General features: G+C 36.8%; 4 protein-coding genes across 6 annotated transcripts in view; all 4 read right to left on the reverse strand.

Annotated features, from left to right (window-relative positions):
- The window catches only part of LOC143033019 (uncharacterized), a 787,267-nt gene that overhangs the window by 340,975 nt on the left and 425,352 nt on the right, over nucleotides 1-20,940 (reverse strand). The gene's annotated exons all lie outside the window — the stretch shown is intronic.
- On the reverse strand, nucleotides 964-3,307 carry LOC143033082 (serine/threonine-protein kinase Chk1-like). Its single transcript, XM_076198281.1, has 3 exons — nucleotides 3,278-3,307; nucleotides 1,525-1,965; nucleotides 964-1,434 (listed from the first exon to the last, which is right to left on the reverse strand). Exons 1-3 carry the CDS (start codon nucleotides 3,305-3,307, stop codon nucleotides 964-966), a joined length of 942 nt encoding a protein of 313 aa, XP_076054396.1.
- Nucleotides 7,022-9,245, reverse strand: LOC143033083 (serine/threonine-protein kinase Chk1-like; the record flags this gene model as incomplete). The annotated part of the gene is made up of 2 exons (XM_076198282.1): nucleotides 7,022-7,766; nucleotides 9,229-9,245. Coding segments are annotated over 2 exons (762 nt in total), but the record flags the coding sequence as incomplete, so codon positions are not given.
- LOC143033084 (serine/threonine-protein kinase Chk1-like) lies at nucleotides 15,902-16,870 on the reverse strand. Its single transcript, XM_076198283.1, has one exon. The coding sequence runs from the start codon at nucleotides 16,868-16,870 to the stop codon at nucleotides 15,902-15,904; it is 969 nt and encodes a 322-aa protein (XP_076054398.1).

Raw genomic sequence — 20,940 nt, forward strand, 5'->3', positions numbered from 1 at the left:
ATTCCGAGGCTTGTTCCTACATTTTCTATTTAAATTAATATATCTCTTCATTTCTTATGTCTCCACACCCATGGAAATGTCTTCATTGCTATCATCCAACCCCATATTTTTTTTTGTCTTGTTGATGTCCCCGCACCCCAACCAAGTATCTCAATCCTGTTTCAATTACACTTTGGATATAAAATTCAGATCTATTCACGCTAAGTACATCTAATGTCTAAAACATATGTCTATCTACCGTAACACCACTCTGCACTAAAGACTACGCTTACTTACATGCATTTAGCATAGTCATTCAATAATTGACGCAGTATTATAATACCAAAATAATTCCAGTTGTGGTAAAAACTTGTTGTAAAAGTCTTCCCACTTCCTCTTTCTTCTCCCTCTTTCCTCCTTCCTTTTTCTTCTCCTTCCTCCGTCCTTTCTCCTCCCTCCTCCCTACCCCGTGCTTTTTCTTCCCTCCTCCTTCTTTCATCTTCCTTCTCCCTCTTCCCTCGTCTCTCCTCCCTCCTCCCACATAAACTATTACTACCCCTCCTAGTTTCAGATTCTAGTGGTAACACTAATGATATTTTCTTAAATTATGAACATAAATGACACCTCAATACACCAGATATTGAGGACACAATTGACTGATTCGGTTTAATTATCAGAAGGCTAAGACGGTGCCTCTTACCAAGGATTTTGTAGCTCGGAACCTAATCAACCACGACCCCGGTCCAATCCACCTCGAACCACCGCCACCATGAGCTCCGCCGCAAGAAGCGACGCTCCATCCCAGTCGGCCAGCCGTTATCCTCGGCACAGGGCACAAGTTAATGCAATTATAGGTTAATGGTAATATTCATTCAGCTGAGGGAAGCCTCTGGTAGCCAAAGGCTCAAGTCAGTTGTACGACTCTTTCAAATATTTACAGTGACGAAGGGTTTAATGCAATACTCGTCTATGAACGGGATCTGCTCAATGTCGGCACACTCTTCTCCAGCCACAAATCCTCTGCGTGGGGTTCGGTTCCAGCAACAGCTTCAGAAGTGTCCTCAAGGCTTTGTTTAGCTCCTTCCAGCCGTCTTTCTTGTATAGCCCCTTTCTATTTTCAACCCACATTTTGTACTCCTTGTCATCCAGGTCAGCTCTTGACCAAGGCTTTCTTTTGGTCATCAACTTGAAAAAGATGATGCCACAAGCCCAAAGGTCGACAGGAGGGCCTTGGTATCTCTTCCTGTGGGTCTGTAGAACTTCTGGTGGCATGTACGATTCGGTACCCACCTTCTCAGTCAGGCGAATCTCTTTGCCGTTGACGATGAAAAAGTCCGCAAGACCAAAGTCGGAGATCTTCACAACCTTATCTTTTGTTACAAGAAGGTTTTCAGGCTTTAGATCTCTATGAACGATGCCTCTTGCGTGGATGTAAGCAACGCCATCCAACAGTTGCTTAAAATAACATTTGGCATCTTTTTCCTACAGGTCAATCAGATGGCTCGCGATATCTCCTCTGGAACAATATTCCAGGTTGAAACACACAATGTTAGCCTTTTGTTCCCAGCAATACAGTTTGAGCACATTTGGATGGCTCATCTGGATGTGGATAATTTCCTCCGATGAAAATCCATATTCCGTAGGCTGGGAAAGGACACATTTTCGAGCAATCTTTGTCTTTTTCTTTCTTAGTAAAAATACTTTGCCAAACCCACCTTCTCCAAGGACCCTGACCTTAGTCCATCCTGATGCAAAATTGTAGCGTTTGCACGTTTCTTCGTTCTTCTTCAGGAGGCTTTCGTAGTCGGTCAGGGTGGCGGGCGACGAGGCAAAGTTTTCTTCGTTTTCGGTTCCACCGAAGTCAGGTTCCTTGGAAGTCGAAGTATTTCCTCTTCGGCAATTCTTCAGCTCTTGGAAACAGCGACACACGGCGAAAAATAGCTGGAAGATCATCTTGAAACAGTAGATTCCCACAACGACTCTAGTCTGGAGGAGAAAGATCTATCTTCACAAAGAGTCAAGAGGATTTCGTAGATTTGTGGTCACTTGGTGCGCTTGGGCTGAAGCGCACTCGCTCTTTCTCTCTTTCTCTCTTTCGTGCGCTGGTTTGTGTAATTAGAAGAATGCTGGCCTCGCATTCCCTTAGTTATAGGTTCGAATCCCGTACTTCTCTCTAATTCCCAGCAGTAACTGTTACTTGTCCTAATAGTACAGGGACATAGGGCAAAGGAAACGGCAACAAATATACTCGTATAGCGAAGGATTACAAAGGCGTAGCATGCCGACAGGAGACCTTTTGTTCCATAACTATGTCGAATGCGGAAAAAATTATAATAATGATAAAAAAAAAAAAAAATAAATAAAATTAAAATAATATAAATAATAATAAATAAAATAGATAAATGCATAGGTATTGTTGAATAGTAAACAAACAGGTAAATATTAAATAATAATAAATTGAAAAATAACGAATAACAAATAAAAATTAAGCAAATAATAACAAAACAAATAATAGCAAACACAAGTAAATACTTAAGCAAGGTGCTGCAATGACTGCCATTTATTTTATATTGTTTATGTGTACCAAAGGACAAGGATATATTTTTATAGCGAAATATATACTTGGGTAGCAAAGGATATACTCGTATATCGGATGGCTCTAATGGACAGGTTAAGGCGTCATTACTTGCGGCAAAATTATAATGTAAGACATGATATTGAAACTCAAAATGCGTTAAAAAAAATAATCACGAGTTTCTTAAAACCAGGTATTTTAATGCTCGTAGTATTAGGAACAAATTTCAAGAAATACAGGCGTATGTCAAAAGCGAAAATCTCGATATGATAGGAATAACTGAGACATGGTTAAACGGTACAGAGTTCGAAGCTGAATTTAATATTGCGGGATTTAAACACTTTCATCAGGATAGAAACCACAAGAAAGGTGGGGGTGTTCTGTTGTACGCTAAAAGTAATGTCCATGCTTGTGTTTTAGAGAAAGTGAAACAGGATGCATATGATAGTTTGTGGGTTGAGTTTACCCAAACAAATCAACAACAAATGAATGTACGTGTAATTTATAGGCCAAGGACATTATCATTAGCAGACGACAAACTGTTATTTCAAGAACGGTCTAGTTTCTGCAACCGGGATTTATTGATAATGGGTAATTTCAACTTTACTGACATTGATTGGATGACCCTTGAACATGGCCACATAGGTAGTCGCTTGATTGATTTTCTTGGTGACAATTACTTAACTCAGCATGTAAAAGAGCCCACAAGATATGGAAACTTACTTGATCTTTGATCACTAGCAGCGAAAGCATGGTAACTCATGTAGAAGTCAGTGAAACTATTGCAAATAGCGATCACAACTGAGTCAAACACCCAAAAAACTTTAAAATAGATACTTGTGTTTCTAAAATACCCGATTTCAGTAAAGCTCAGTTCATAGGACTACGTCAGGAGCTTCAGCTTTCAGATTGGGAGGCAAAATTAAGCGAAAGACCTGTAGATCAGATGTGTGAATTTTTTCAAAATACGCTCACTAAGATGATTCATACTTACATTCCTTTTAAGGACAGACGTTCCCCAAATTAGGCTCGCCCAAAGGGGCTCGGCAAAGAAACTGAAAAAGTATTGCTAAAAAGAGACAGGCTTATAAGAAATATAAGTGCTCGGGTGCATCTAATGACTATGAAAGTTATGTATCAATACAGAGAGATTTAAAAAAGACAAAAAAAAAAAAAAACGAAAACGACAATACGAAATGAATATCGCTGATAAATCCAAAGAGAATCCCAAAGAATTCTATAGTTACATTAGAGATAAAAAGGTTGTTAGGAATCACATTGGTCCACTATTATCTGCTGACGGTCAACTTGAATATTCAAATGAAGGAATGTGTAATATTTTAAACAATTATTTTAGCTCGGTATTCGTAAACGAAACACCTCAAAGTGAACTCCAAACTGAAACCTGTGAAAAGTCTAGGGTAAACTTACTACGGTAAATATAACAAAAGAAAAAATTAAAAGGTGTATAGAGAAACTCAAAGTTAATAAAACACCAGGGCCTGACGGTTGGCATCCAAGAATCTTAAAAGAAAACAAAAATTAGATTGTTGTTCCATTAGAAATTATTTTCAAGAAATCCATCATATCCGGAGATGTCCCAACAGAATGAAAACCTAGCTAATGTTACTCCCATATTCAAAAAAGGTGACAAAAAGAAACCAAATAACTATAGGCCTATAAGGTTGACTTCAATCGTAGAAAAATAATGGAAAATATCTTCAGAGATGCTATCGAACATCATTTAGCAAGTAACCGTTTGATAAATGATAGCCAACATGGTTTCAGACGGAAACGTTCTTCCATGACTAACTTACTCGAATTCTACAACACAGTTATCTCGAATTATGACAAAAGAATCAATATACATTTAATATATATAGACCTTGCAAAAGTATTTGATGCCGTCCCCCACGAAAGACTACTTACTAAATTAGCTTCACACGGAATAAGTGGAAGCCTATTAAGTTGGACTAGTAATTGGTTGAATGATCGAAAACAGAGTTGCTTTAAATGGAAAAACTTCTAGATGGAAAAATGTTACAGGTGGAGTTCCTCAGGGTTCCGTTCTTGGGCCACTTCTATTCATAAATGATATAGACCACGGGCTGAAATCTATTGTCTCCAAATTTGCTTATGATACATAACTGTGTGGAATGACAAATGATTTCTTAAACCAATTAGATATCTAAGAAGATTTAGATCAACTGCAGCAATGGTCTGAACAGTGGCTAATGAAATTTAACACAAGTAAATGTAAGGTAAAAGTAACAGTAATTACAAGTTATTTGGAAATTCGTTAACAAAAGTGGATAGTGGAAAGGATCTCGGCGTAATTATCAGTAATGATCTCAAATCCTCTAAGCAGTGTATTTCCGCATCAGAGAAAGAAAATAAGATTCTAGGACTGATTGCGCTTTAACAAGCTATATCAATTGTTAGTTTGTACACAATTGGAATATGCTGTTTCCGTATGATCACAACCTCATTAAAAACACTGACAGATTGGAAAAAAGTACAACGGCGAACCCCAAAACTGATTCCAAATATCAGATATAAGTCATACGAAAATCGACCAACACATATGAATGTTTTTCCTAAAAAAAAAAGCGTAGACTCACAGGTGACTTGATAAAGCTCTTTAAAATTCTAAAGGGAATTGACAACAACAAGTGACAATTTTCACATTGAATGAGAATCAGACAAGAAACAATGGTCTCAAACTGTCCGCAAATACATTCAATTTGGAAGTGGGTAGAACCAACTTCGCCAACCGTGTAGTTAATGAATGAAATAAACTTTCTGCACAGGTAGTGCAATGTAGTTCAGTTCGAAGCTTTAAGAATCATTAAGATAAACACCTAACCAAGATGCTGTAATGATTATAATTTATTTTATACGATTTGTTTTTGTTTTATTATTTGTCTGTTTGATTCTCATTTATTATTTGTTATATGTCCATTTATTATTATTTACTATTTACCTGTTTGTTTATTAATTAACAAAACCTGTACATTTATTTATGTATTTTATATGTTATTTACATTATCATATTTTTTATTTCTTAATTTATTACTAAATAATAAATGGACCAAAAGGTCTTCTGTCGGCATTCTCCGCCTTAGTAATCCTTTGTAATGGAGGTTCGAACCCTGCCACCGGCGAAGTTGGACCAAGGGCATGGTTCATTAAATTCAGCGCTACAGAGTCCTCTGTGAAGGGCACCGTCCTAGCCTTCCGATATGGGGTGATTTAAACCTCATCATGAACATAAATTTTGACGAGTGACATAGCATATCTTAAGACAGAATTTCGAACGATGAATTATAATGAATATGTAGAAAAAGACTTCTTTGGTATTTTTTATATATTTATAATTGCACAGCGAATTTATCCATGTGCCATTCTACAACGGTCGCTGATTATGATGAATGATTTCCATAATGATCATTGTAAATGTTACTGAATTTTGTGGTAAAAAATGAACTGAATCTTTAAGATTCATTCGTCCCTTCACTGGATCTTCATTCTTACATTCTTGACATTTCTATCGTTGGTTATACCCTATCAAAACCAATTTGCACATTTAATATTCCCAGGCTTGTTCCTACATTTTCTATTTAAATTAATATATCTCTTCATTTTTTATGTCTCCACACCCATGGAAATGGCTTCATTGCTATCATCCAACCCCATTTTTTTTTGTCTTGTTGATGTCTCCGCACACCAACCAAGTACATCAAATCTCTTAAACATAATTCTATCTACCGAAACACCAATCGGCACTAAAAAGTATGCTTTCTTACATGCATTTACCATAGTCATTCAATAATTTACGCAGTATTATAATACCAAAATAATTCCAGTTGTGGCAAAAGCTTGTTGTAAAAGTCTTTCTTCTCCCTCTTTCCTCCTTCCTCTTTCTTGTCCCTCCTCCGTCCTTTCTCCTCCCTCCTCCTTCCTTCCTCTTCCTTCTCCCTCTTCCCTCGTCTCTCCTCCCTCCTCCCACATGTAGACTATTACTACCTCTCCCAGTTTCAGATTCTAGTGGTAACACTAATAATATTTTCCTAAATCATGAATATAAATGACACCTCAATACACCACATATTGAGAACATAATTGACTGATTCGGTTTAATTATCAGAGGGCTAAGACGGTGCCTCTTACCAAGGACTTTGTCGCGCGGAACCTAATCAACCACGACCCCGGTCCAATCCACCTCGCTGGCAGGGTTGGAACCACCGCCACACTGAGCTCCGCCGCAAGCAGAGACGCTCCATCCCAGTCGACCAGCCGGCATCCTCAGCACGGGGCACAAGTTAATGCAATTATAGCTTTATGGTAATATTCATTCAGCTGAGGGAAGCCTCTGGTAGCCAAAGGCTCAAGTCAATTGTACGACTCTTTTAAATATTATCAGTGACGAAGGGTTTAATGCGATACGCGTCAATGAACGGGATCTGCTCAATGTCGGCACACTCTTCTCCAGCCACAAATCCTCTGCGTGGGGTTCGGTTCCAGCAACAGCTTCAGAAGTGTCCTCAAGGCTTTGTTTAGCTCCTTCCAGCCGTCTTTCTTGTATAGCCCCTTTCTCTCTTCAACCCACATTTTGTACTCCTTGTCATCCAAGTCAGCTCTTGACCAAGGCTTTCTTTTGGTCATCAACTTGAAAAAGATGATGCCACAAGCCCAAAGGTCGACAGGAGGGCCTTGGTATCTCTTCCAGTGGGTCTGTAGAACTTCTGGTGCCATGTACGATTCGGTACCCACCTTCTCAGTCAGGCGAATCTCTTTGCCGTTGACGATGAAAAAGTCCGCAAGACCAAAGTCCGAGATCTTCACAACCTTATCTTTTGTTACAAGAAGGTTTTCAGGCTTTAGATCTCTATGAACGATGCCTCTTGCGTGGATGTAAGCAACGCCATCCAACAGCTGCTTAAAATAAGATTTGGCATCTTTTTCCTCGAGGTCAATCAGATGGCTCGCGATATCTCCTCTGGAACAATATTCCAGGTTGAAACACAGAATGTTAGCCTTCTGTTCCCAGCAATACAGTTTGAGTACATTTGGATGGCTCATCTGGATGTGGATGATTTCCTCCGATGAAAATCCAAATTCCGTAGGCTGGGAAAGGACACATTTTCGAGCAATTTTCGTCTTTTTCTTTCTTAGTAAAAATACTTTGCCAAACCCACCTTCTCCAAGGACCCTGACCTTAGTCCATCCTGATGCAAAATTGTAGCGTTTGCACGTTTCTTCGTTCTTCTTCAGGAGGCTTTCGTAGTCGGTCAGGGTGGCGGGCGACGAGGCAAAGTTTTCTTCGTTTTCGGTTCCACCGAAGTCAGGTTCCTTGGAAGTCGAAGTATTTCCTCTTCGGCAATTCTTCAGCTCTTGGAAACAGCGACACACGGCGAAAAATAGCTGGAAGATCATCTTGAAGCAGTAGATTCCCACAACGACTCTAGTCTGGAGGAGAAAGATCTATCTTCACAAAGAGTCAAAAGGATTTCGTAGATATCTGGTCACTTGGTGCACTTGGGCTGAAGCGCACTCGCTCTCTCTCTCTTTCTCTCTTGTGCATTGGTGGCGTAATTAGAAGCATACTGGCTTCGCATTCGCTTAGTTATGGGTTCGAATCCCGCACTTCTCTCAAATTCCCAGCAGTAACTGTTACTTGTCCTAATAGTACAGGGGAATAGGGCAAAGGAAACGGCAACGAATATACTCGTATAGCGAAGGATTACAACGGATATCAAAGGCGGAGCATGCCGACAGGAGACCTTTTGGTCCATAACTATAAACGATAAACAAATAAAAGAAAAAATAGATAAAAATTATATGAATAATAATAGATAAATAAATGCATAAGTATAGTTAAATAATAAACAAACAGGTAAATAATAAATAACAATAAATTGACAAATAACGAATAATAAATGAAAATCAAGCAAATAATAATAAAACAAATAATAGCAAACACAAGTGTATCCTCCGCTATAAGAACATATCCTTGGCTATACGAGTATGTCCTTTGCTACACAAGTGCAATGTAGTTCAGTTCGAAGCTTTAAGGTTTGTTTAGATAAACACTTAAGTGTTTATGTATACCAAAGGACAAAGGTATATTCTTATAGCAAAGGATATACTTGTGTAGCAAAGGATATACTGGTACATCGAATGGCTGGCTGGACGGGTTAAGGCGTCGTTACTTGCGGTAAAATTATAATGTAAAACATGATATTGAAACTCAAAATGTGTCAAAAAGAAATAATCACGAGTTTCTTAAAACTATGTACTTTAATGCTCGTAATATTAGGAACAAATTTCAAGAAATACAGGCGTATGTCAAAAGCGAAAATATCGATATGATAGGAAAAACTGAGACATGGTTAAACGGTAGAGAGTTCGAAGCTGAATTTAATATTGCGAGATTTAAACACCTTCATCAGGATAGAAACCACAAGAAAGGTGGGGGTGTTCTGTTGTACGTTAAACACAATGTCCATGCTTGTGTTTAAGAGATAGTGAAACAGGATGCATATGATACTTTGTGGGCTGAGTTTACCCAAACAAATCAACAACAAATGAATGTACGTGTAATATATAGGCCAAGGACATTATCATTAGCAGACGACAAACTGTTATTTCAAGAACGGTCTAGTTTCTGCAACCGGGATTTATTGATAATGGGTTATTTCAACTTTACTGACAATTGATTGGATGACCCTTGAACATGGCCATATAGGTAGTGGCTTGATAGATTTTCTCTGTGACAGTTACTCAGTTCAGCATGTAAGAGTCCACAAGATGTGGAAATTTACTCGATCTATTGATCACTAGCCACAAAAGCATGATAACTGATGTAGAAGTCGGTGAAACTCTTGCAAATAGCGATCACAACTTAGATTCAAACACCAATTTTTTGTTTAAATAGATACTTGTGTTTCTAAAATACCCGATTTCAGTAAAACTCAGTTCATAGGACTACGTCAGGAGCTTCAGCTTTCAGATTGGGAGGCAAAATTAAGCGAAAGACCTGTAGATCAGATGTGGGAAATTTTTTCAAAATACGCTCACTGAGATGATTCATACTTACATCCCTTTTAAGGACAGACGTTCCCCAAATCAGGCTCGCCCAAAGTGGCTCGACAAAGAAACTGAAAAAGTATTGCTAAAAAGAGACAGGCTTATAAGAAATATAAGTGCTCGGGTGCATCTAATGACTATGAAAGTTATGTATCAATACAGAGAGATTTAAAAAAGACAATAAAAAAAAACGAAAACGACAATACGAAATGAATATTGCTGATAAATCCAAAGAGAATCCCAAAGAATTCTATAGTTACATTAGAGATAAAAAGGTTGTTAGGAATCACATTGGTCCACTATTATCTGCTGACGGTCAACTTGAATATTCAAATGAAGGAATGTGTAATATTTTAAACAATTATTTTAGCTCGGTATTCGTAAACGAAACACCTCAAAGTGAACTCCAAACTGAAACCTGTGAAAAGTCTAGGGTAAACTTACTACGGTAAATATAACAAAAGAAAAAATTAAAAGGTGTATAGAGACACTCAAAGTTAATAAAACACCAGGGCCTGACGGTTGGCATCCAAGAATCTTAAAGGAAATGAAAAATGAGATTGTTGTTCCATTAGAAATTATTTTCAAGAAATCCATCATATCCGGAGATGTCCCAACAGAATGAAAACCTAGCTAATGTTACTCCCATATTCAAAAAAGGTGACAAAAAGAAACCAAATAACTATAGGCCTATAAGGTTGACTTCAATCGTAGAAAAATAATGGAAAATATCTTCAGAGATGCTATCGAACATCATTTAGCAAGTAACCGTTTGATAAATGATAGCCAACATGGTTTCAGACGGAAACGTTCTTCCATGACTTATTCGAATTCTACAACACAGTTATCTCGAATTATGACAAAAGAAACAATATAGATTAAATATATATAGACCTTGCAAAAGTATTTGATGTCGTCCCCCACGAAAGGCTACTCACTAAATTAGTTTCACACGTAGTAAGTGGTACCTTGTTAAGTTGGACTAGTAATTGGTTGAATGATCGAAAACAGAGTTGTTTTAAATGGCAACACTTCTAGATGAAAAATTTTTTACAAGTGGAGTTCCTCAGGGTTCCGTTCTTGGGCCACTTCTATTCATAGTATATATAAATCATATAGACCACAGACTAAAATCTATTGTTTCCAAATTTGCTGATGATACAAAACTGTGTGGAATGGCAAATGATTACTTAAATCAATTAGGTATTCAAGAAGATTTAGATCAATTACAGGAATGGTCTGAACAGTGGCTAATGAAATTTAACACAAGTAAATGTAAGGTAAAAATTACAGTAAGTACAGGTTATTTGGAAATGCGTTAGCAAAAGTGAATAGTGAAAAAGATCTCGGCGTAATTATCAGTACTGATGTTCAATCATCCAAGCAGTGTATTTCCGCATTAGAGAAAGCAAATAAGATTCTAGGACTGATTTCGCGATCTTTTGGTTTTAAAAGTCCATCTGTCATTAACAAGCTATATAAATCGTTCGTTCGTCCACATTTGGAATATGCTGTTTCCGTATGATCACTGAATCTCATTAAAAACATTGACAGACTGGAAAAAGTACAACGGCGAACCACAAAACTGATTCCAAATATAAAAAATAAATCATACGAAAATCGACTAACACATATGAATGTTTTTCCTAAAAAAAAGCGTAGACTTACAGGTGACTTGATACAAGTCTTTAAAATTCTAAAGGGAATTGACAACAACAGAAGTGACAAAATTTTTACATTGAATGAGAATCAGACAAGAAACAATGGTCTCAAACTGTCCGCAAATACATTCAATTTGGAAGTGGGTAGAAACAACTTCGCCAGCCGTGTAGTTGATGAATGGAATAAACTTCTTGCACAGGTGCTGCAATGTAGTTCAGTTCGAAGCTTTAAGAATCATTAAGATTAATACCAAACCAAGATGCTGTAATGATTATAATATATCTTATACGATTTGTTTTTGTTTTATTAATTATTTGTCCGATTGTCATTTATTATTTGTTATATGTCAATTTATTATTATTTACTACTTACCTGTTTGTTTATTGTTTAACTATACCTATACATTTATTTAATGTATTTTATTTCTTATTTACATTATTATATTTTTTATTTATTAATTTATTATTACTAAATAATGAATGGACCAAAAGGTCTCCTGTCGGCATTCTCCGCCTTTGTAATCCTTTGTAATGGAGGTTCGAACCCTGCCACCGGCGAAGTTAAATCAAGGACATGGTTAATTAAATTCCACGCTACAAAGTCCTCTGTGAGGGGCACCGTTCTAGCCCTCCGATATGGGGTGATTAATCCTTATCATGAACATCAATTTTGACGAGTGACATAGCATGTCTTAGGGGAGGCTCCACAATAAAATAGGCAAAATATTTTCAAAAAATGTATTTTTTTTTACGTGATTTATGCACCTTAAAGTAATATGAAACTATTGCGGTAGAATTTTTTTGCCAAAGCAGACATATACGACGGTTTAAAGGGCACAATGGCGTATCCCTTTAACTAGCGTATGGGGATTTAACACTTCCGTAGTAGGAATAAACGTTTCATTTTTTCTTGCTTTGACGTCCATTCCTTCAAGTCGAGTGCCGTATACTGGTCTACAAGGCTGCTAGACGTACGATTGTATGATGAGTTGCTTATTGGCTTATTTATGAAGCAATCAGTTACCCTAATTGTGTGAATAAGTGAAGTGCTTTACTTTTTCCCTCCCAACATGTTCGTTCATATTCTCTCGCGCAAAGTTGTTACAAAGAAATTATATCAAAATGGATAGATTAAAAAACAAAAAGCTTACTGCAAAGCAGAAAATAAAGAAAATGATTGAGGTACGTAGAAAAAAGAAATTAGAAAAAATGGACATCGTGAGGCAACACGAACCGGAGGAGACCTCACTCCCGTCAACATCTGGTGAACTGATAAATCGTGACTACTTTTTCGACACTTTCTCGTAGTAAATTTAAACTTGAAAACATTCCTGTTGCTGATGTGCAACAGGGGAATGACAGAAATTATGTCATCATTGACAAAGACAACCTAATACAGTGGGTTCAAGAAATTGCTCGCTGTGAGTGTGGGAGGAAGATGCTTGTGAAAGAAGATATGCAGATAGGGATGACAAGCTATTTTGAGGCGAAGTGTAATGTTTGTGGAACCAGAAAATCCCACCTCACAAAAAGAATATGAAAACTTACCTGAGAGAGGATGTAGTTGCGAAGATTCTACCCATTTACCAGAGAATTGCAACATCAGAACTATTAGAGAAGTGCAAGGGGGACACTCAAAACTCAAATGAATCTCTCCACAGTGTTATATGGAACGAACTTCCAAAAACTAAATTCTTCTCCTTACAAAGAATGATGTATGGTGTCTACAGGAGTGTCATCACATTTACCATGGGGCTATTGCACTTGCAACGGCAATGGAAGACTCTTCCTTGAAAGCTCGTCAACAGATAGACAGGAAGAGACTAAGAAGTTCAATAAGATCATCAGAGAAGAAGGAAGAGGAAAAGGAGAAGAAAATTAGAAAAATACAAGAGGAAGAAGAAAAGAGAGAAGCTGAAGGTAAAACATATGGCGCAGGAATAGCACCTGTGTAACCAGGTGTACGTGCACAAGGCACCTGTTTGGTAAGTAATTATTAATGTTTTAAATATTAATTTTCGCTCATTCTATTCACTATGTGTTATACAATCATGTGTGTGAAAATAATACAAATTGTACGATAACTACCCAAGATACATGACATTGAAACTTTTAAATCCCTTTTTCTCAAAATGAGAAAAATACGCATTTAAAAATTCACCAAAAAAAGAGAAACATTTAGAACTTCTTGAAAATTCTCATAGTTATACAATTTGGGTGTGTGTACATCGTGTAGTTTTGCTTTTTTTTATAAAGTGCAAAGTTAAGCCACGGGAGCGTTTAATTGATGAAAAATACGGACGTCATCAAAAAGTAAAAATATACACATATTTGTAACAGTAATTTCTTGCGACGTATGGAAAATTTTAACAAAACTAAAACTACAGGGTGTTTATATGTTATTTAAGTATTACCATGCAAAAGCTGGGGTCTCTGGGACAAATATTACGATTCTCATTTACTTATGAAGTCTTAACATCGGTATGACGTCATAACATTATGACGTCATAACACAACAAGTTCTTATTTTGGCAAAACATCAGCGTCTAGACTTTAAACAAAACCTGAAAGTTTGAACAACAAATATTGAAAACTTTTTTTTTAATAAATATTTTAACTTTATTGTGGAGCCTCCCCATTAAGACAGAATTTCGAACGATGAATTATAATGAATATGAAGAAAAAGACTTCTTTGGTATTTTTTATATATTTATAATTGCACAGCGAATTTATTCATGTGCCATTCTACAACGGTCGCTGATTATGATGAATGATTTCCATAATGATAATTGTAAATCTTACTGAATTTTGTGGTAAAAAATGAACTGAATCAGATTCATTTGTCCCTTCACTGGATCTTCATTCTTACATTCTTGACATTTTAATCGTTGGTTATTCCCTATCAAAATGAATTGGCACATTTAAGACTCCCAGGCTTGTTCCTACTTTTTCTACTTAAATGAATATCTCTCTTCAATTTTTATGTCTCTAGACCCATGGAAATGGCATTGCTATCATCCAACCCCATTTTTTTTTTTTTTTGCTGATGTCTCCGTACACCACCCAAGTACCAATCCTTTATCATGTTCACTTTGAATCTAAAACTCAGATCTATTCATATCTAAAACATATGTCTATCTACCATAACACCATTCTCCACTAAAGACTTCGCTTACATGCATTTAGCATAGTCATTCAATAATTTACGAAGTATTATAATACCAAATTATTCCAGTTTTGGTAAAGCTTGTAGTAAAACTCTTCCCCCTTTCTCTGTCGTCTCCCTCTTTCCTCCTTCCTTTTTTCTTCTCCCTCTTCCGTCCTTTCTCCTTCCTCCTCTCTACCCCGTCCTTTCTCCTCCCTCCTTCCTCTTCCCTCGTCTCTCCTCCCTCCTCCCACATATAAACTATTACTACCTCTCCTAGTTTAAGATTCTGGTGGTAACACTAATGATATTTTCTTAAATTTACTGAATTTTGTGGTAAAAGATAAACTGAATCTACAAGTTTGATCATAAAATCTCTAAGATTCATACGTCCTTTTATTGGATCTTATTCTTGACATTTCTATCGTTAGTTATTCCCTATCAAAATCAATTTGCACATTTAAGATTTCCAGGTTTGGTCTAACATTTTCTATTTAAATGTATATCTCTTTCTTTTTTTTTTTTTTTTTGTCTCTAAGGCCATGGAAATGGCTTCATTAACTTTATTCAACCCCAACCCTCTTTTTTTTTTTTTTTTTTTTATTCTGATGATGTCTCCACACACTACCCCAATCCTATATCATGTACAATCTGGATATAAAATTCACATCTATTCACCCTAAATACATCTAATGTCTAAAACATATGTCTATCTACCGTAACAACACTCTGCACTAATGAGTATGCTTACTTACATGCATTTCGCATAGTCATTCAATAATTCATGAAGTATTATGACACCCAAATAATTCCAGTTTTGACAAAAGCTTGTTGTAAAAGTCTTCCTCCTTACTCTTTCTTCTCCCTCCTTCCTCCTTCCTATTTCTTCTCCCTCCTCCGTCCTTTCTCCTCCCTCCTCCCTACCCCGTTCGTTCTCCTCCCTCCTACTTCTCTCCTCTTCCTCCACTCTCTCTTCTCTCCTCTCTCGTCCCACATGTAGGTATTAGTACCTCTCCCAGTTTCAGATTCTAGTTGTAACACTAATGATATTTTCTTAAATTATGAATATAAATGACACCTCAATGCACCAGATATTGAGGACATAATTGACTGATTAGGTTTAACTATTTGGAGGCTAAGGCGGCGCCCCTTAAAAATGACTTTGTGCCGCGGAACCTAATCAACCACGACCCCGGTCCAATCCACCTCGCTGGCAGGGTTCGAACCACCGCCACACCTGACCTCCGCCGCAAGCAGCGACGCTCCATCACAGTCGACCAGAAGGCATCCTCGGCACAGGGCACAAGTTAATGCAATTACAGATATATGGTAACATTCATTCAGCTGAGGGAGGCCTCTGGTAGCCAAAGGCTCAAGTCAATTGTACGACTCTTTCAAATATTAACAGTGACGAAGGGTTTAATGCGATACGCGTCCAACAACGGGATCTGCTCAATATCGGCACACTCTTCTCCAGCCACAAATCCTCTGCGTGGGGTTCGGTTCCAACAAGAGCTTCAGAAGTGTCCTCAAGGCTTTGTTTAGCTCCTTCCAGCCGTCTTTCTTGTATAGCCCTTTTCTCTCTTCAACCCACATTTTGTACTCCTTGTCATCGAGGTCAGCTCTTGACCAAGGCTTTCTTTTGGTCATCAACTTGAAAAAGATGATGCCACAAGCCCAAAGGTCGACAGGAGGGCCTTGGTATCTCTTCCAGTGGGACTGCAGAACTTCTGGTGCCATGTACGATTCGGTACCCACCTTCTCAGTCAGGCGAATCTCTTTGCCGTTGACGATGAAAAAGTCCGCAAGACCAAAGTCCGAGATCTTCACAACCTTATCTTTTGTTACAAGAAGGTTTTCAGGCTTTAGATCTCTATGAACGATGCCTCTTGCGTGGATGTAAGCAACGCCATCCAACAGTTGCTTAAAATAACATTTGGCATCTTTTTCCTCGAGGTCAATCAGATGGCTCGCGATATCTCCTCTGGAACAATATTCCAGGTTGAAACACAGAATGTTGGCCTTCTGTTCCCAGCAATACAGTTTGAGCACATTTGGATGGCTCATCTGGATGTGGATGATTTCCTCCGATGAAAATCCATATTCCGTAGGCTGGGAAAGGACACATTTTCGAGCAATTTTCGTCTTTTTCTTTCTTAGTAAAAATACTTTGCCAAACCCACCTTCTCCAAGGACCCTGACCTTAGTCCATCCTGATGCAAAATTGTAGCGTTTGCACGTTTCTTCGTTCTTCTTCAGGAGGCTTTCGTAGTCGGTCAGGGTGGCGGGCGACGAGGCAAAGTTTTCTTCGTTTTCGGTTCCACCGAAGTCAGGTTCCTTGGAAGTCGAAGTATTTCCTCTTCGGCAATTCTTCAGCTCTTGGAAACAGCGACACACGGCGAAAAATAGCTGGAAGATCATCTTGAAGCAGTAGATTCCCACAACGACTCTAGTCTGGAGAAGAAAGATCTATCTTCACAAAGAGTCAAGAGGATTTCGTAGATTTGTGGTCACTTGGTGCGCTTGGGCTGAAGCGCACTCGCTCTTTCTCTCTTTCTCTCTTTCGTGCGCTGGTTTGTGTAATTAGAAGAATGCTGGCCTCGCATTCCCTTAGTTATAGGTTCGAATCCCGTACTTCTCTCTAATTCCCAGCAGTAACTGTTACTTGTCCTAATAGTACAGGGACATAGGGCAAAGGAAACGGCAACAAATATACTCGTATAGCGAAGGATTACAAAGGCGTAGCATGCCGACAGGAGACCTTTTGTTCCATAACTATGTCGAATGCGGAAAAAATTATAATAATGATAAAAAAAAAAAAAAAATAAATAAAATTAAAATAATATAAATAATAATAAATAAAATAGATAAATGCATAGGTATTGTTGAATAGTAAACAAACAGGTAAATATTAAATAATAATAAATTGAAAAATAACGAATAACAAATAAAAATTAAGCAAATAATAACAAAACAAATAATAGCAAACACAAGTAAATACTTAAGCAAGGTGCTGCAATGACTGCCATTTATTTTATATTGTTTATGTGTACCAAAGGACAAGGATATATTTTTATAGCGAAATATATACTTGGGTAGCAAAGGATATACTCGTATATCGGATGGCTCTGCTGGACAAGTTAAGGCGTCATTACTTGCGGCAAAATTATAATGTAAAACATGATATTGAAACTCAAAATGTGTAAAAAAAAAATAATCACGAGTTTCTTAAAACCAGGTATTTTAATGCTCGTAGTATTAGGAACAAATTTCAAGAAATACAGGCGTATGTCAAAAGCGAAAATATCGATATGATAGGAAAAACTGAGACATGGTTAAACGGTACAGAGTTAGAAGCTGAATTTAATATTGCGGGATTTAAACACTTTCATCAGGATAGAAACCACAAGAAAGGTGGGGGTGTTCTGTTGTACGTTAAAAACAATGTCCATGCTTGTATTTTAGAGATAGTGAAACAGGATGCATATGATAGTTTGTGGGTTGAGTTTACCCAAACAAATGGACAAAAAATGAATGTAGGTGTAATATATAGGCCAAGGACATTATCATTAGCAGACGACAAACTGTTATTTCAAGAACGGTCTAGTTTCTGCAACCGGGATTTATTGATAATGGGTAATATCTACTTTACTGACATTGATTGGATGACCCTTGAATATGACCATATAGGTAGTCGCTTGATTGATTTTCTTGGTGACAATTACTTAATTCAGCATGTAAAGGAGCCCACAAGATATGGAAACTTTCTCGATCTATTGATCACTAGCCGCAAAAGCATGGTAACTGATGTAGAAGTCGGTGAAACTCTTGCAAATAGCGATCACAACTTAGATTCAAAAACCCCCCAAAAATTAAAATAGATACTTGTGTTTCTAAAATACCCGATTTCAGTAAAACTCAGTTCATAGGACTACGTCAGGAGCTTCAGCTTTCAGATTGAGAGGCAAAATTAAGCGAAAGACCTGTAGATCAGATGTCGGAAATTTTTTCAAAATACGCTCACTGAGATGATTCATACTTACATTCCTTTTAAGGACAGACGTTCCCCAAATCAGGCTCGCCCAAAGTGGCTCGACAAAGAAACTGAAAATGTATTGCTAAAAAGAGACAGGTTTATAAAAAATATAAGTGCTCGGGTGGATCTTATGACTCAAAGTTATGTATCAATACAGAGAGATTTTAAAAAGACATTAAAAAAACAAAACGACAATACGAAAGGAATATTGCTGATAAATCCAAAGAGAATCCCAAAAAATTCTATAGTTACATTAGATATAAAAAGGTTGTTAGGAATCACATTGGTCCACTATTATCTGCTGACGGTCAACTTGAATATTCAAATGAAGGAATGTGTAATATTTTAAACAATTATTTTAGCTCGGTATTCGTAAACGAAACACCTCAGAGTAAACTCCAAACTGAAACCTGTGAAAAGTCTAGGGTAAACTTACTCACTACGGTGAATATAACAAAAGAAAAAATTAAAAGGTGTAGAGAGAAATTCAAAGTTAATAAAACACCAGGGCTTGACGGTTGGCATCCAAGAATCTTAAAGGAAATGAAAAATGAGATTGTTGTCCATTAGAAATTATTTTCAAGAAATCCATCATATCCGGAGATGTCCCAACAGAATGGAAGCAAGCTAACGTTACTCCCATATTGAAAAAGGGTGACAAAAAGAAACCAAATAACTATAGGCCTATAAGTTTGATTTTAATCGTAGGAAAAATAATGGAAACTATTATCAGAGATGCTATCGAACATCTTTTAGAAAGTCACCGTTTGATAAATGATAGCCAACATGGTTTCAGACGGAAACGTTCTTGCGGGACTTGCTCGAATTCTAAAACACAGTTATCTCGAATTATGACAAAAGAAACAATATACATTTAATATATCTAGAGTTTGCACAAGCTTTTGATACCGTTCCACACGAAAGACTACTCACTAAATTAGTTTCACACGGAATAAGTGGTAGCCTATTAAGTTGGACTAGTAATTGGTTGAATGATCGAAAACAGAATTGTTTTAAATGGAAATACTTCTAGATTGAAAAATGTTACAAGTGGAGTTCCTCAGGGTTCCGTTTTTGGGCCACTTCTATTCATAGTATATATAAATGATATAGACCATGGACTAATATCTACTATTTCCAAATTTGCTGATGATACAAAACTGTATGGAATGGCAAATGATCACTTAAATCAATTAGATATTCAAGAAGATTTAGATCAATTACAGCAATGGTCTGAAAAGTGGCTATTAAAATTTAACACATGTAAATGCAAGGTAATGCACATAGGTAAAAATAACAGTACGATTACAAGTTATTTTGAAATTTGTTAACAAATGTGAATAGTGAAAAAGATCTCGGCGTAATTATCAGTAACGATCTCAAATCATCCAAGCAGTGTATTTCAGCCTCTGAGAAAGCAAATAAGATTCTAGGACTGATTGAGCGATCATTTGATTTCAAAAGTCCATCACTCATTAACAAGCTATATCAATTGTTAGTTGGTCCACATTTGGAATATGCTGTTTCCGTATGGTCACCGAATCTCATTAAAGACATTGACAGACTGGAAAAAGTACAACAACGAACCACAAAACTAATTCCAAATATCATAAATAAATCATACGAAAATCGACTAACACATATGAATCTGCTTTCCCTAAAAAAGCGTAGACTCACAGATGACTTGATACAGGTCTTTAAAATTCTAAAGGAAATTGACAACATCAAAAGTGACAGAATTTTCACATTGAATCAGAATCAGACAAGAAACAATGGTCTCAAACTGTCAGGAAATAGATTCAATTTTGAAGTGGGTAGAAACAACTTCGCCATCCGTGTAGTTAATGAATGGAATAAACTTCCTGCACTGGTAGTGCAATGTAATTAAGTTCGAAGCTTTAAGAATCATTTAGATAAACACCTAACCAAGATGCTGTAATGATTATAATTTATTTCATATGTTTTGTTTTTGTTTTGTTATTATTTGTCTGTTTGATTCTCATTTATTATTTGTTATATGTCAATTTATTATTATTTACTACTTACCTGTTTGTTTATTATTTAACTATACCTGTACATTTATTTATTTTATATGTTATTTACATTATTATAGTTTTTATTTATTAATTTATTATTAATAAATAATGAATGGACCAAAAGGTCTCCTGTCGGCATTCTCGGCCTTTGTAATAATTTTTAATGGAGGCTCGAACCCTGCCACCGGTGAAGTTCAATCAGGGGCATGGTTATATGTCAATTTATTATTATTTACTATTTACCTGTTTGTTTATTATTTAACTATACCTGTACATTTATTTATTTTATATGTTATTTACATTATTATAGTTTTTATTTATTAATTTATTATTAATAAATAATGAATGGACCAAAAGGTCTCCTGTCGGTATTCTCGGCCTTTGTAATAATTTTTAATGGAGGCTCGAACCCTGCCACC

The sequence above is a fragment of the Oratosquilla oratoria genome, chromosome 15 (assembly GCF_046742065.1).
Source record: "Oratosquilla oratoria isolate Oo_2021 chromosome 15, ASM4674206v1, whole genome shotgun sequence".
NCBI classification, from domain to species: Eukaryota; Metazoa; Arthropoda; class Malacostraca; order Stomatopoda; family Squillidae; genus Oratosquilla; species Oratosquilla oratoria.

Excerpts from the sequence above, each read along its gene's own strand:
- LOC143033082 (XM_076198281.1), bottom strand. The coding sequence starts at position 3,307 with ATGCTTTCGCTGCTAGTGATCAAAGATCAA. Across the intron at positions 1,966-3,277 it reads TGCTAGTGATCAAAGATCAA|ACTAGAGTCGTTGTGGGAAT; the intron begins GTAAGTTTCCAT and ends TTTCTCCTCCAG. Across the intron at positions 1,435-1,524 it reads GGGAACAAAAGGCTAACATT|CAACTGTTGGATGGCGTTGC; the intron begins GTGTGTTTCAAC and ends TGTTATTTTAAG.
- LOC143033084 (XM_076198283.1), bottom strand. The coding sequence starts at position 16,870 with ATGATCTTCCAGCTATTTTTCGCCGTGTGTCGCTGTTTCCAAGAGCTG.